The following is a 16,557-nucleotide window of genomic DNA, read 5'->3' as shown; positions in this document are numbered from 1 at the left end:
GGAACTTGCTGCCATTCCTGACAAGTTTCCTTCATCTGTAGTGATTTTCTGGGAGCTCCTCCCATTTGTTGCAGTCTGTATTAAAAGCACTCAATCGCACTTGATGCAATCTTTAAAGCACAGTCCAGATCTTCCAGCACATCTATTGGCAAGTGCTATCTCATTAAATAATATGCGTCAGGGAAGACCATATTGATCCAGATGATGCAACAGTGGAACAAGAACATGTAATATGTGCACAAATCAAATGAGAAATACACAGCCACCTAACGGGCAAAGATATAAAATGGTAAACAAGGAAGAATAATATTAACACAGCAAATACCAATAAAGAGAGAGCCAGAAAATCGAAATACAGTGGGGCATACAAAAATCATCTGTACTGATCGTGACAAATTTTACATCTGTCAGTCAGACAGAGACATAGCAAACAGGCTGGCTGAACATGAACGCAGCTGGAGGTTGCAGAATTCTGACTGCATTTGCTGAGCGTGTACTGAGTGAGGGTCACAACTACCAGCCAGTGTGCTTTGTACTTGACTAAGCAAACAAAGGCCATAAACTCAACCTGCTGGAAGCCCTGGAAATTAACAAACATCTTGCTCACAGTCCAGATCTAATCCTAAATGACGAGACACAGCTCAACACCTCCTCTCTCCTAAACTTCATATAATCACCTCTGTTGTTTACTGCTTCTCACACTGTCTTTTCTTACATATTCCCAGTTTCCTGTATTCATTAAGTTCTTTTGCTTTATTGAAGTTGTCTATGTATTCCATATAACTGTAGTTTCAATTGTTAAGGCTTTCTTTCAACTGGTACTTGTATTACTGCCCATGTTTAACACCTCTTGTAGTTGTCTCAACTAATATTGTTTATCTTTTACTTGGTTCATTTATTTAATGCAAACTGTTACATAGCGACAGTTTTGAATATAATGTTAATGTTAAAGTTTTATTTATTTAATCGTATGGCTAGAAAATCTACTTGATTCTTATAATCTGATGACAGTACTAAATTTTCCAACTAGAGTTACCGAGAACTGTCAAAGTCTGATTGACAACATATTTATAGACAAGTCCAGAGTCAACAATGTAAGTGTACATCCAGTTCTTGTCCTTTCTGATCATGGTGGTCAATTGTTTACTCTCACTGACATCAATCTGAACAACAGTTCTGAAAATCCTTGGAAATGATGAAACCCTCCAAAATTTCAACACCAGCCTGCAAGAGATAGACTGGAGTCCAGTTTTCAATGAAACAGATGTGAACAAAAAGTATAATACATTTCTGAATGAATTTATGTCTATCTTTGGAGCCACATTTCCCAAAAAAAAAAAATTAGAAACAGTCGTGTAAACACTGTCAATAAGTCAGGATCACTGCAGGAATAAAAACATCCTGCAGAACAAAGAGGATGCTATATTATTCCTTCAGAACTTGTAATGATCCAAAGAAATGTCAGCACTACACATTTTACTGTAGCATCCTAAAGAAGGTAATAAATAAGTCAAAAAATATGTGCATTAAGTCTGAAATTGGAATGTAATAAAGCGGGAAACTGGCAAAAAAATGGGGAACAGGACACCCATTGAAATTAAACAAGGTACCAATATTGTAAAGAAACCTGAAATGGTTGCAGAAATCTTCAACAGGCACTTTTTGTCAGCAGCAGCGAAGTCAGGCTGTAAAGGTTCTGTGGACGACTCATTGGCTCTTCTACAGAAAGCTTTCAGTAATAGACCCCCACAATTATTCTTACCTCATGTTACAGTAAGAGAGATTGAAGGGATTATTACCTCATTAAAAAATAAAAAGTCTGTTGGTGTGGACAATATTTCCTGTAAAATAGTGAAATATTGCTATAAATATACAAGTCCAGCCTTATGCAACACATTCAGAACATCTCTGCAAGAACAAATAGTCCCCGACAGGCTAAAACTATCTGTAGTGATACCACTCTTTAAAAAAGGTGGGAAAAACAATGTTACAAACTATCGCCCAAGCTCCTTCTTAACCATCTTTTCCAAAATTCTTGAAAATTTCATGCACAGGTTGATTGTCAATCATCTTAGCTTCCACAATATCCTAAACAAGAGTCAGTTTGGATTTCGTGCTGTATTCTATTGGATTTCGTGCAGTATTCTATTTCACCAACCCAGTTCTGCAAGCCATGAACAAGAAAATGTCTCCAGTAGGTATTTCTGGTGACCTCTCAAAAGCCTTTGATTGTGTAAACTATCTAATCCTTTTGAAAAAAAGGTAGAATATTGCGGTTTGGGTGGTACCGTTGGTTCGTGGCTCCAATCATACCTAAAGGACTGAAAGCAGACTAATGCTGAGTGGCTCATCCAGAGAACCTGCCTCATCTAAGTGGGACTCAGTAAGTAGTGGTGTGCCACAAGGCTCTGTTTTGGGTCCACTGCTATTTCTCATCTCATTAATGATCTCCCACTTTGTTCTGATACAAACAGTAAATTTACTCTTTTTACAGATGACACTACAATTCTAATTGACAATTTTACAGACAACAATCTTGAACAAACTATGAATAAAGTTTTCAATGGTACTGTAAACTGGTTTTGTTCAAATCGTCTCTCATTCAATACAGATAAAACCCTTTATATGAGATTCCATACTCCACAAATAAATGTGGAAGGAATTAACATTAAGTGTAGAGATCAAGAAATACAAAAAGCTGAGGTTTCAAAATTCCTGGGCGCTTATATAGACAGCAAAAGTAACTGGTCAGCACACATTTTTAATCTTCATAAAACACTTAGCTCAGCAATATTTGCACTACGGGTTATTGCTTGAGTGGCTGAAGTAGACATCATTACGGCTTCATACTTCGGCTATTTTCATTCATTAATGTCATATGCTATTATATTCTGGGGAAACCAACCTCAAGCAAAGAAAATTTTCACTGAAGATGGGGATCCTCACCACCGCCTCATAATGTATCTTTTCCTTGTTGACATTTGTCGGTAAAAACCCTTCTATCTACAAAGATAACAGCCAATTTCATGACTATAACAGAAGTACCAATAACAGTCTGCACATTGAAGTGAAAAGCCTCACTATGGTTCAAAAAGGAGCTTATTACTCCAGCATTAAGCTGTTTAATGCTCTCCCACCACACATCAAATGCCTTCACAAAAGATTGCCAGCATTCAAACAAATTCTCAAGGAGTACCTGATAGAGAAATCTTTTTATACAGTTGATGAATATGTGAAAGAAAATGTATATAATCACTAAATTTGTAAGTGTTGTAAACTTAGTATAATTAATTTTATTTTGAGTACTATCATAGGCATATGACAATTATTTATTGGTATTCCTCTATTTCCCTTGGAATATTTAGTTTATCTTGACTCCTATATATCTTACACATCCTTAACATGTGAAACAAAAATGTTTTGTTAGCTGAATGTGCTGTTGTTTAGCTGATATCTTATTTACATTGTACCTTTATTTATGTAAGATATATTTCAACTGTGTACAATCTGACACATTCCATTATCATAAATGTATTACTCATCCTTAACATGTGAAACACAATTTTCTGTTAATTGATTGTGGTGATGTTTAGTTGATTTTTATTTACATTGTATCCTTTTATTGTATTTACACAAGTTATATTTGAACTATGTTGAATCTGACACATTCCATATCCTTGCGATTCACTCGCTACCAGGATCTACGGAACATGAAATGAAATAAAACAAATAAATAAAATAAAAATAATATGAAGAATGGAAGAGAAGAGTGGGCACAAATTAGTTGGCCATTGAGGATGCAAGACATTCCCATTAGTTTCTGGAATGAAATCTGTAGAACGATATAAAGCTATTAGCTCACAATTAGTTTACATAATTAGCACAGGAGAAATAAATGATTAAGAGTAGGATGTGGGAAACAACCTAAAAACTACATCCAGGTTTGCTAGAACACTGGCCCTCATCATTAATCCACTGGACAGATTTGACCTGGTGGCGGCACGCTCTCTGAATCCCGGAAGCGGCATACTGATGTGCTTGGCTGTTTAGGTGGGTAAAATCAGTACTATTGGTGATCATTATAAAAAAGTGAAGTACTTATTTTTATATGAATTCTGATTTCATTTGCCAGCTACTAAAGAGAAGATTGTCAGTAATTAAACTGACACATACAGGTCTCAACGGTTCAGAATGCATCGTCTATCATGAAATGAAACCTCTCAAAATTATATTCCTGTGCATGCACCATTTGCACTTACAAGTCACATCTTACAATATATTTCAACTACATCAGCAAACCATCCGGTGTACCTAAAAACAATGAGAACTATATCTATGAACAATGTTGAATACATGGTTATAAAATAATCTCAATATGAAAGAAAAGCTCAGATCAGATAAATATTTTCAGAACACAACCACCCTTCAATCACATACTCACCAAATTGTGGAATTAAGTTGTTTTTGTTTACTACTTCTAGGATAATATTTATAAATACTACACTGTCAGTAACAAAAATAACACAAAGAATTATCACTTATCAAAAAGCAATGAGCTGAATAATAATCAAGTTTTGTGTGGTACTATATTTCAATTTATTTTACTATACTTTGTATTAATGCCTCAAATAAGCTAATATGGGAAGGAAAGGAAGATGGAAGACTGGAGTTTAACATCACATTGAGGTCATTAGAGATTGTAGTGGCAGCTCAGCTGATAATGGTATAGAAAGATATTGACTGTGGCTTAAAGGAATCATCCCAGCCTCTGTCTGAAGTATTTTATGGAAACAACAGAAAACTTACACTTAAATGTCTACGCAGCAACTTAAATCACACTCCCCCTAAACAGAAACCCCATCATATTACTGTATGCACCATCTTGATTAGTAAAAATACAGAGAAATTTATGATAATTTAAAATATTCTTTGGTGTGCCTGAATAGTGCTTCTAAAACAGTTTACCATTTCTCACACTCATTTTATAGATGCAATAATATTGCAACTCATACATATTGATATCTAAAGGTCACTAATCAATTCTTTTCCTCCTATTAGGAAACTGGAGAAATACATGGTTTTATACAACTTACAAACAAGATAAACTAAATATTAAAACAGAGTTCCACAAAAAACATCTAAAACTCTTCAATAATAATGTCATACTCATTTATATTAAGAAGATAATAAGGTATGGGAAAATAACATACAATACTTTGATAAAGTTTGTTTCAAAACCATTTATTCCACTCCAATGATTTTGTAAATTCATTCTGGTTCCTGACTGTCACTAAAATGGACTTTTTCAGTTACACCACAATACAAAAGCATGTATAAAGCTTACGTATCATTTCTGCTTAGTATATATTGAATAAATTCTTTAATAAATAACTATTTGAAAATGATGATTTTTCCTTTGATTTCCTACAATTATATCTCATACATAAAATTGCTAAAAATATTTAAAATCACATGTTTCTAAAACACAACATTTTCTGGATTCTGGCAGCTACAAATGCTGTTGTGCAAAGGATTAAATGATTGCATTTTGCTGCTGGACTGTCAAGATTTACCAGTAACCTTTGCACTGATACGATGTTGTTTAAGGCACTCAATGGAACAAAATTTATACATGTTGTATTCAAATGGGGTACAGCCAGTGATATCTTTTGCACACTGAAAACAGCGAGAGATTGTTGGAAGAACTCCTCCGTTCTTCTCTGCATTCAACAGCATTCTGCGCTCTGCTGCCAACGCACACTGTCATTGACAAAAGGAAATTGAGTATGTCATGCACTGAAAACAAAAACATTGTGAGGCAGAGTAAAAAGTTATTCTGAAAAATGTTCGAATCATTTTCAGCTGATGGAATAAGGTGGGGATGCAAGCAACCAGGTTTCTGACACATTAGCATTCAGTAGCAATGGAGCAATGGACATTGCAGCACAGCATGCATACTGTCAAAGCATTTTACCAAAACAGTAGTTCTTGTGCACAGCCCTGTCATGCTTTTCACACCTATTTCCAAATTAATTGTAATCTATCGGTGCAATATTCCTGTGGGAATAAAAAGTGGGTTAAAAACTTCGTCAACAACAATAAAAAAGCCTGGAAAACCAAATACAGTGTGTGCTCCTGAAAACATTGAGCAAGTACGAGTTGTATTTGAAAGAAGCCCACATCACTTAGCTCAACAGTATGGCACTGCACTTGGGATTTCCAAGAGAACAATTAGGCAGATTTTTTACAACAATCTACACTAACATTCTTAAAAGATTCAAATTATTCAGGTTCTTGAAGATGAATTGGTGAAGACATGCTGAATTTAATTTATGAAGACAGAAATACTATGAACAATTTATGGATGAGTGACGAGGCCCGTTTCCATTTGTCTGGTTACATGAACATGCAGAACTTTAGGTTGTGGATCGATGTGAATCCTACAACAGGAACTTCAGCAACCTCCTCATTCCACAAAAGTTGCTGTGAGGTACATTACATCTTCATCGGGGATCATAGGGACCTGCTTTTCCAAAGATTATCTTAGCAGTTATGTGACAGTGACTTCACAAAGATATGCAGACATTTTGGAAAACTTTTTTACTCCACAGCATCCTCAGTACGAAGTAAATGAGGGAACTTTTTTCCAGCAAAATGAAGCAATCTTTCTCATGGCAAGAGTAAGCATGAATATCATTGATGTTTTGTTTCGAAATCACCTGATCTCTCAAAATAGGGTTACTGTATGATCTGCCTGTTCAGCGGACTCAGCAATGTGCAACTTGAGGGTTAGCTGAAGAGTAAAGTTGAAGCACTGAATGAATGGCTGAGAGGAGGTGTTCCATATCCCATTGGAAAAGCTGTGGAATGAAATGAATAACTTCAAGGCTTGCGTGAAAAATGTCTAAGTCTGAATGGACATCATATTACTGGATTTATTTTTAAAAATTAGTTACATTTACTTAATTTTCTTAAACAAATTTTTATGTAATATAAGGTGGTAAAAGTAAAGTTTGGAAACATTAATCGAATTTTTTCTGCAGCTTTTTCAAAACTACTGCTTACTCTGCCTCACCCCTTACTAAAAAGTACATAGTTACTCCTAATATGCAGACTGTCATATAATTTCTTCACAAAATTAAAGGTTATAGAACATTCTTTAATGAACAAAGATTCTTCAGTATGATTCAGTGTTAGAAAATTGTAAAAACTAAAAGAATACAATATTTTCTCAGTAAAATAAATCTATATTTTAGCAGCAAGATGATTATATCTATTTGAAACAATATTATAGAGTCATGAGCCAATTTTGTAGCTTTTATCACAGTATGAAAGCTCAGCAATAATGAGACTCTTTAGACGCCTAACAAAATAGTAAAATGTGGCTAATGATCTCACTGTTCATGGGACAATCTTACTTTCATCACTTTTCTTTATCCTAGCTCTCGCCCTTGCCCTTGCTCCTGTGATCCCCTGCTTCTTTATATTCAGAAAGCATACAGTGTAGGAGGGAGTGTCAACCAGATACGATTTGAATGTTTTATGTTATTTGTGTTACCTGTAGACTCTTCACAGAGAAAAGTAAGTGGTCAAAGCATTTTTATGATAAAATACTTCACTGTCTTCTATGACATACTAAGGTACAGTGATGGATACTATAAGTCATTTCTTTTTGTAGCATAATGTTTATGAATGTTCCTGTTATTAGAAGAAAAAGAAAAAAATATTGGTGGAAGTAGTACAGGTATATAAGGTGATCAGGAGAATTATCAGATATGTTAGAGAATGAGTTCCTGTTTTTAAAGTACTGATGATTAGCTCCCTAAAAATTTTCACAGTACAAAGGTTTTCAGCAAGTCCCCCTTGACATGAAATTAAATACTGTAAATCTTCACAAATTCAAACAAAAATTGATAACACATCAACTGACGTATCCACAAGCTGCCACCCATGACATAGCCACCAACCAGTCATGTATGATGGGTTGCTGCAGTGCTGGCCTGCTAACAACTCTTCCTCTGGAGACTGAACAAAAGCAATCTGACAGTCACACAGGATTGTTTACAACTGAACTCCCAGCAGCCGCCATGGTACTGTGTGGCACCAGCCTCACTGCCAGAGGCATAAGCATCACTACAAACAGCACTGTCAGCACAGTACTACCTGGCTTCTGTGAGTCATATGCCTCCACAGGTGTATTGACATCAGGTGGGTACTTAGGATGTCACCCGATTGCTCTACAGTGAGTTCACACTCTGTGCTTATGACCACTGCACCTGGCCGCCCACTAAACGGAGTTCACACAAGCTTACACTTACGGCACACTCTAGGCTTATGCCACGTGCCTAGCAGCCCATCAATCACAGTACATTTCGCTGAGCCAAACTAGGTGCATCTCCCGACAGTGTTTCACTGACTTCATCTACTCTTGAGCACTCTAAGTTCACTGTCACTGATGGCTTCATGAATTAGCAGCCCATACGAAGTGGTGTGGTGGAACTCATGTTTTTAACAAAGGAACACTTTCATGATTAGCATGACACATTTTGAGAATTTATTCTCATTACCAATGACTGTGCGACCTGCTGGTGTGTGTGTGTGTGTGTGTGTGTGTGTGTGTGTGTGTGTGTGTGTGTGTCTGGGGGCATGCACACATGTGTGAGCTCTGGCATGACGAAGGATTTATTCAGAAAGAGCTAGCAAGGTCCCCCCTCCCCCTTTCTCTTTTGCGTCTACCTGTCGGCAAATCAATGCTTCTGCTGTTCACTGAATGGTCTTTACTCCTCAATTATCGACACCCTACCAGAATTTTCCCATTATATTTTTCCAACCCATTGTTTGATAAAGTTATGAAGAATTATGCAAGCATGGAAAGTGGTATATTTGATGTTACTCATTTATCATGCTTAGATGAGAAAGCTACAGGAAAATTTAGGTACAAAAACAGGCCACTTGTTAGGAAAAAAAATTACAGGCACAAGAAAATAAGTACTGTATCTGTTCAAAAAATTCCAGAACATTCATAGTTTCATGGCAATGATGTGTTGGAGCAAAATGTGGTTGGCATCCCTGCAGATGCCTGTGTTTGTGTAACTGCCAGAAGTTTCAGTGATGCAAGTCCGTTAGTTATTGTCCAGTGCTGTATTGAGTAGAACGTTGCACCACAGTTTGTGAATTTCAAGATGAGAGAGTTACAGGAGCTTTGTAGTGGTGGTGAATCTTCACTGTTGCATTGAATGCACATACTGACAGAAAGAGATCTGCAGCACTCATTCAAAATTTCTGGTATGACTCAGCATTTTTATTATTGCGTATTCTTAGGTCATTTAACATATACAAAAGACAGAAACAGCAACCCATATTGACTCATATTTAAATCTGCAATTACACCTGCTGCTCTTGTTGTATTACTATATAGTGGAAAAGCACTTTTAGAAATTTGCTTCACTATGGTCAATAACACACAGAAAAAAGTTCAATAACTGGAATAGAATATAATTTGTTCTTAGTAGTACCTTTTCTCTGTCACTGAGGCGCAAAAATCTCTCCTTTTCAGCCTCTTCTTTTTTTATTTTTTCTTCTTCCTGCTTCTTAACTTTCTCTCTTTCTCTCTTTAGCTTTCGTTGCATTCGACGTTTTTCTAGCATTTTCTTTTCTGTTTCATCTGTTAATGGACCTGGTATCTGCGACTAAAATTTACAAATCGCACTTGTTATTTCCAATTTAAGTGTTAATTGCAAGGTATGAGTAACATGTTTGTAGTGATTTACCTTTCTGTAATTGTACTTATCAGGAAACTCTGCATAAAACTGCCTGAATACATTTTTCGTTTCTTTATTGTAAGATACAACATATGGTGTTTGCAACTTTTTATTTTTATGACATGGATCAGATCCAGCAGACAACAGCATCCTGCAACATTTCAAATTAATGTTACCAAAGAAGCTATGGAGCATACAATTAGCACTTTTTCTTCCATTCATTCACATCATCTTTTACACACACACACGCACGCACGCACGCACACACACACACACACACACACACACACACACACACCTACACCTATTTTTATTTATTTAGAAAACTGAACTTCTTTCTTCAGAATGCATAAGACCTTTCCGACTTGTCAGTTGGTAGCCTAGAAGCCACAATCAGCCTGAAATTTACTCACTCCCTCACTCAACACTCTCTCTCTCTCTCTCTCTCTCTGATGCTGCTGTTTTCAACCAGGAAGATAAGGAAGTTACATCTCAAGTGAAACTTGATGCTGAAAACATTAACTGATGACATCAAATGAGGCAGTAACAATAAAAATGTATGAACAAAAAACTGGGATGATATGAGGAGCAAAATGTAAATCTAAAAAGAAGACTGGCTACTTTGTGTCTATAAATTAATACTCCCAAAAGTGTTGTAATTAAAACAGAATATTTACACATTCAAGTAAGCAGATCTCAGCATGTGAAAATAAAGAAAAGGATTCAAACCTTGTCCATAAGCAAACTGAGAGACTTATGAGTCCATTCAGAAAAGGTTTAAACAATGGAGGAATAGTGATGGGAGTAGAGATGAGAGTGATGATCAGCTTTTCTGAGTGAGTGCACTTAATTCTTTTGCTAGTAAAGAAATGTTATAATTAAAGGCACCTAGAAAACAAGCTGTCAAAGTACTTCTAGAATAGTAAATTAATGGAAGCGTATGTGGAAAATAGACTACAAAGTAATTTCTTAACTTGGTGGATATGAACAATGTATGCTGAGCTTAGCGTATCTATCCAGCTATAAGATGACCCTGAATATACAATATTCCCACCTGTTTTGAAGATGCTTCCTGAGAATTTTCTTATGTGTCAAAAATTCTCGCTAATAAACACAATCCTACGGTCCACTGTACGAGTTATCACACAACTCTTCAGACTTTCCAGGCACACACGTTGAATATACGGTGCTCAGATCTACTATGGTCCAGTGGCAGACTTGAAATCAATATATTCATTGTCATTTCTATTTGCTAGGCTGTATGGGCAACACCAATCAGATTTCTGTTTTGAGCTAAAGTCAAAAGTTACAGTCAATAAAAGTAAATGCAAACTTATCATCAACACAAAGGTTGGTTTGAACACCACAGTGCTGTATTAGGCATGGTTCTACTAGACGTGGATGCCCTTGCTTTAATTTGATCTTTGAAATGACTCAGCCAGTTGCAAGTGACCCACAGTTTAATACAGACTCCAAACTGCAGTGCAACTAGAAAGTAAGGAAGGAAGTTGGGTTTAACATCCTGTCAACATCAAGGTCTTTAGAGACAGAGTACAAGCTCGGATGTGTCAAGGATGGGGAAGGGAAAAAGCTGTGCCCTTACATAGGAATCAGCCCTGGATTTACCTGGAGCAATTTAAGGAAATCACAGAAAATCTAAATCTGGTTGGCTGGGCATGGGTTTGAAATGTTTTCCTCCCAAATGCGAGTCCAGTGCGCTAACCACTGCACCACTTTGCTTAGTAAGGCCACTTGGGATTATTCACATCAACAAATTGCTTCCAGCACTGAAACTAGCAATAAATGATAGAAAAGAATCCTAAAATCAAAGGAGGATCAAACTCCACGTCTTTGGATTTTAAAACTGGTACTCAATCATTGGACTGTAGTGGAAAAGATGAATGGTTGACTTCAGTTTATTGGAAGAATTCTAAGAAAGTGTGGTTCATTTGTATAGCAGACCGCATACAGGGTGCTAGTGCAACCTATTCTTTAGTACTGCTCAGGTGTTTGGGATCTGTACCAGGTCGGATTCAAGGAAGACATCAAAGCAATTCAGAGGCGGGCTGCTAGATATGTTACTGGCAGGTTCAAACAACTTGCAAGTGTTACGGACATGCTTCGGGAACTCAAATGGGAATTGCTGAAGGGAAGGTGATGTTCTTTTCAAGGAGCACTATTGAGAAAATTTAGAGAACAGACTGGATTCGTGATTTCCTCTCAGAGAGGTCACAGTTCATAGTGATAGATGGTAAATCATCGAGTAGAACAGAAGTGATATCTGCCATTCCGCAAGGTGGTGTCATGGGCCCTCTGTTGTTCCTGATTTACATAAATGATCTAGGTGATAATCTCAGCAGCCCCCTTAGACAGTTTGCAGATGATGCTGTAATTTCCCGTCTAGTAAAATCATCAGATGATCAATTCCAATTACAAAATGATCTACAGAGAATTTCTGTATGGTGCGAAAAGTGGCAATTGGCACTAAACAAAGAAAAGTGCGAGGTCATCCACATGGGTACTAAAAGAAATCCAATAAATGTTGGGTATACGATAAGTCACACAAATCTGAGGGCTGTCAATTCAACTAAATACCTAGGAGTTACAATTACAAGCAACTTAAATTGGAAAGACCACATAGGCGGGGAAGGCAAAACAAAGACTGCGCTTTGTTGGCAGAACACTTAGATGATGCAACAAACCCACTAAAGAGACAGCCTACATTACATTTGTCCATCCTCTGGTGGAATATTGCTGCGCAGTGTGGGATCCTTACCAGGTAGGACTGACGTAGGACATTGAGGGAGTTGCAAAGAAGGGCAACTCGTTTCATGTTATCGCACATTAGGGGTGAGAGTGTCACTGATATGATACGTGAGTTGGGGTGACAGTCACTGAAACAAAGGCGGTTTTCTTTGCAGCAAGATCTATTTACGAAACTTCAATCACCAACTTTGTATTCCGAATGCGAAAATATTTTGTTGACATCCACCTGCGTAGGGAGAAATTATCATCATAATAAAATAAGAGAAATCAGAGCTCGAACGGAAAGATTTAGGTGTTCCTTTTTCCCGTGCACCAATCGAGAGTGGAATGATAGAGAAGTGGTATGAAAATTATAAGTTGACTGCAGAATGATTCTGTTGCTTCCAACATAAATTGCACGTAAGGAGCATGAAGATAAGATATGAGAAATAAGGGCTCATACGGAGGCGTATAGACAATCATTTCTCCCTCGTTCAACTTGTGAGTGGAACAGGAAAAGAAGTGATTAGTAGTGGTGTGGATACCCTCTGCCACGCACTGTACCACTGGTTCTGGAGTATCGGTGTGGATGTAGAATGTCTGGCCCAACATACTTCTACGAAAGTGAGACATGGGTCATTTACAAATGAGAAAAAAAAGTAAGATTGAGATAGGTGAAATGATATTTCTTAGGGTTATGAAAGGCTGTACAGAGCAGATAGATTAAGAAACAGTGACGCTGGGAGGGAGTTAAACATATTTAAAGCAAGTAACAAAATTAAAGATAACAGAACAAACCAGAGTGAACATCTCAACACAGTGAACAGTGGCAGATTACTTTACAAAGCCAGAAATTATAACTGATTGACTGAAGAAATCTGTAAAGTCCAAGGAAGAGAAGGGCACGGTAACAGGCAAAGGGCTAATACTTGGAAGTGCATAAGAAGAAGAAGAAGAAGAAGAAGAAGAAGAAGAAGAAGAAGAAGAAAAAGATGATGATGATGATGATGAGAATGAAAAACCAGATGGAATGTCAGTAGATGTGTTTGATTTATCAGAATGGAATCTTATAGATACATAAATGATGCGGTAATGTCTACAAAAGAGAAGACAAAAACTGTAATGTTTGCTGACGGCACATGCATTTTAATCATGGGTGCAACAGTAGACATACTAGACACAACACAAATGATAGCTTATTATAACTGGTTCACACAAACAGTTTAAGTCTTAATATCAGAAGGCTCATATGGAGAAATTTTGAACAAGCGAAAAAAACTTTGCTAGTACTAGAAGTAGACATTAATGGTCATACATTAAATGAAACACAATGTGTGTACCTTCTTGGGGTTCAGTAGGATGATAAATTAAAATGTAGTCAATACATATATCAACTATTCAAGAAGCTTAGTTCAGCATGTTTTATTCGTAGTTATTATATTGACTAAAGAGAAGATTGTTAACTTATTTGGTATACTTAGACTCCATGCTGCACATGAAATTATCTTCTGGGACAGTGCAGGTAAAGTAAAAGAAGTATTTATTCAACAGAAGAGACCAGTGAGGACATTGTATAAAGTAAATAACTGCACAACCTCAAAATGCCTTTGTGAGGATTTTTTACTTCTTTTTCTCGCTTCACAGTATATTTACTCCTTAATGGTTTATGTTACTGACAATAAAAATCAGTTTTGGGTGAAATATGTTTTGTGTAACTACAATACAAGGTCTTTTGCCAGTTGTTCACGTCATTCTCGAATAATACTTCAATGGCATGGCTCCCTGTCTTCTTTAGGTGATCCCCGAGTCTGGTCCTTTGGTGGATTGGATGCAGTATTTATGCCTGCATGGTGCTACACACACAGTTTTCAGTCCACACCGCATCAGGCACTCCATCCGCGGTCCGTGCCTGACAGGGGCAGCTCTAGTTGTCCTCTCTTGTTGCTCGTGCTCTGACTGTCGTCCACGTCCTCTGGTTTGGTTTGGTTTAGGGTGCAAAAAACAACTGGGATCATACGCGCCCAATTCAAAAATCTATAACACGAAGACAGAGAGGTGATAAAAAACGACTATATGTCAGTCCCAATTGACATAACAGGAGACAGCTAAAAACAGGCATGTGGAAAAAGATCTAAAACAGACACCGTACAGAAACAGAGGTCCATAACTAAAAATTAAATGGCCTTTGCCACATTGCTTTGGTGGATAAAAAGTAAAACGCCCGTGCGCCATTTGCTAAAACGGCAGATAAATCAGACGGCAAACCCAAGCGGGTATGTAAACGGTTAAAAAAGGGGCATTTCATCAGGATGTGATGGACAATTAAAACTTGGGTACAATGTGCACAAAGTGGTGGGGTAGTGCCAATTAGCAAATGACGATGGCTAAAAATGCAGTGCCCAATACGCAGCCAAGTTAAAATAACCTCCTCCGGTGGGAGGGCCGAGAGGAAGTCATCCAAGCTGCTGGGAGAGGCTTAATAAGCCAGAGCTTATTCCTGTGAGGGGAGGATCACTGGTGATGTCAAAGGGGCACCACCTCCTGACAGATGGCAACACAGAGATCATCGGAGGGAATACAGCCACTCGCTGCTGAGGTACAAGGACTGCAGCCTTGGCAGCAGCGTCAGCAACCTCATTTCCTGGCAGACCGACATGACCAGGAACCCACAGAGACATCACACTGACTTCACCAAGAGTGAGCAAGTGACAGTTTTCCTGGAACCGCTGCACTAAGGGATGGGCGATGTACAGCACACACAGACTTTAAAGGCCACTGAGTGAGTCTGAGAGGGCACAAGTGAAAAGGCTGTGTCACTGTATGTATTCTGTGGCTTGATACAAGACGAAGAGCTTGGCTGTAAATACTGTGGAGTGCGCCGGAAGCTGATATCAAAAGACATGGGTGCAAATGACAAAGGCATACCCGACCCCACGGTCAGTCCGAGAGCCATCAGTGTATATAAAGGTACTATCGTGAAGTTCCATGTGGAGGTCATGAAACTGAAGGTGATACGCTGAGGTTGGAGTAGTGTCCCTAGGAAGCGAATGAAGGACAAGGTTAACATGGGCCATTTCACGAAGCCAAGGTGGTGAAGGGTTCACACCCACCGGGAAAGTTACAGGTAGTGTGTCGGTGCTCCAGGAGTAAAGACGATCAAGACATCACTGAAGACGCCGCTCAGTGAGACAGGTCCTAGGAGAACTGCAATAGATGGCAAAATCAACAACAAAAAGGGAGCCAGAGATGCCCGGCAGAAGACAGGCCATTACAGGGTTAATGGCGATAACAAAGAGGACGACACTCAGGACAGAACCCTGAGGCATACCGTTTTCCTGGATAAAGGTGTCTGACAAGGCAGAACCCACACGCACCTTGAAAACTTGATCTTTTAAACATTCCCGAAGGAAACATGGCAGGCGGCCATGGAAGCCTCACATGTAAAGAGTACAGAAGATACCAGTTCTCCAGCAGGTGTCGTAGGCCTTCTCCAAATCGCAAAACATGGCCACAGTCTGGAATTTCCGCAGAAACCATTCAGACATGGGTGAACAAAGTAACGAGATGGTCAAATGCAAAATGCTGCACTCGAAATCCACAATGTGCATTCGTCAATAAATTGCAAGAATCGAGCCACCGCGCCAGGCGGGCATGAATCATACATTCTATCACCTTGCAAATGCAGCTGGTAAGAGAGATGGGGCGGTAGCTAGAAGGAAGGTTTTTCTCCTTACCAGGCTTAGGTATGGGGTATGACACTGGCTTCACACCAACGTCCAGGAAATGTGCCCTCTGCCCAGATGCAGTTGTCATGTTAAGCAGAAAGTGCTTGCCCACAAGAGAAAGGTGCTGCAACATCTGAATGTGGATGGCGTCTGGTCCTGGGGCAGAGGATCGGGATGAACTGAGAGCATGATCGAACTCCCTCATAGTAAAGGTGGCATTGCAGCACTCACGATTTGGAGAAGAAAAGGGTGTCATTCGAGCCTCCTCCGCTCTTGTCCGATGGAGGAAGGCAGGATGATAGTGGGAAGAGCTTGAAACTTCGGCA

The 16,557-nt window shown here is 38.4% G+C and overlaps 1 protein-coding gene across 1 annotated transcript in view; it reads right to left on the bottom strand.

The window, feature by feature from the left end:
- Positions 1–5,215: 5,215 nt before the first annotated feature.
- Positions 5,216–16,557, bottom strand: part of LOC126174911 (ankyrin repeat and zinc finger domain-containing protein 1-like) — a 102,892-nt gene continuing 91,550 nt past the window's right edge. Inside the window, exons 10-12 of the mRNA XM_049921349.1 lie at positions 9,771–9,912; positions 9,516–9,689; positions 5,216–5,760 (exon numbers count right to left, since the gene is read on the bottom strand). Coding sequence (XP_049777306.1) covers positions 5,563–5,760; positions 9,516–9,689; positions 9,771–9,912 — 514 coding nt within the window. The 3' untranslated portion in view covers positions 5,216–5,562. The remainder of the gene's footprint in view (positions 5,761–9,515; positions 9,690–9,770; positions 9,913–16,557) is intronic.

This window comes from Schistocerca cancellata, chromosome 3, assembly GCF_023864275.1.
Source record: "Schistocerca cancellata isolate TAMUIC-IGC-003103 chromosome 3, iqSchCanc2.1, whole genome shotgun sequence".
Classification (NCBI taxonomy): Eukaryota; Metazoa; Arthropoda; class Insecta; order Orthoptera; family Acrididae; genus Schistocerca; species Schistocerca cancellata.
Note: the sequence above shows the minus strand (reverse complement) of the source record. Positions and strands in the feature narration are given on the sequence as shown.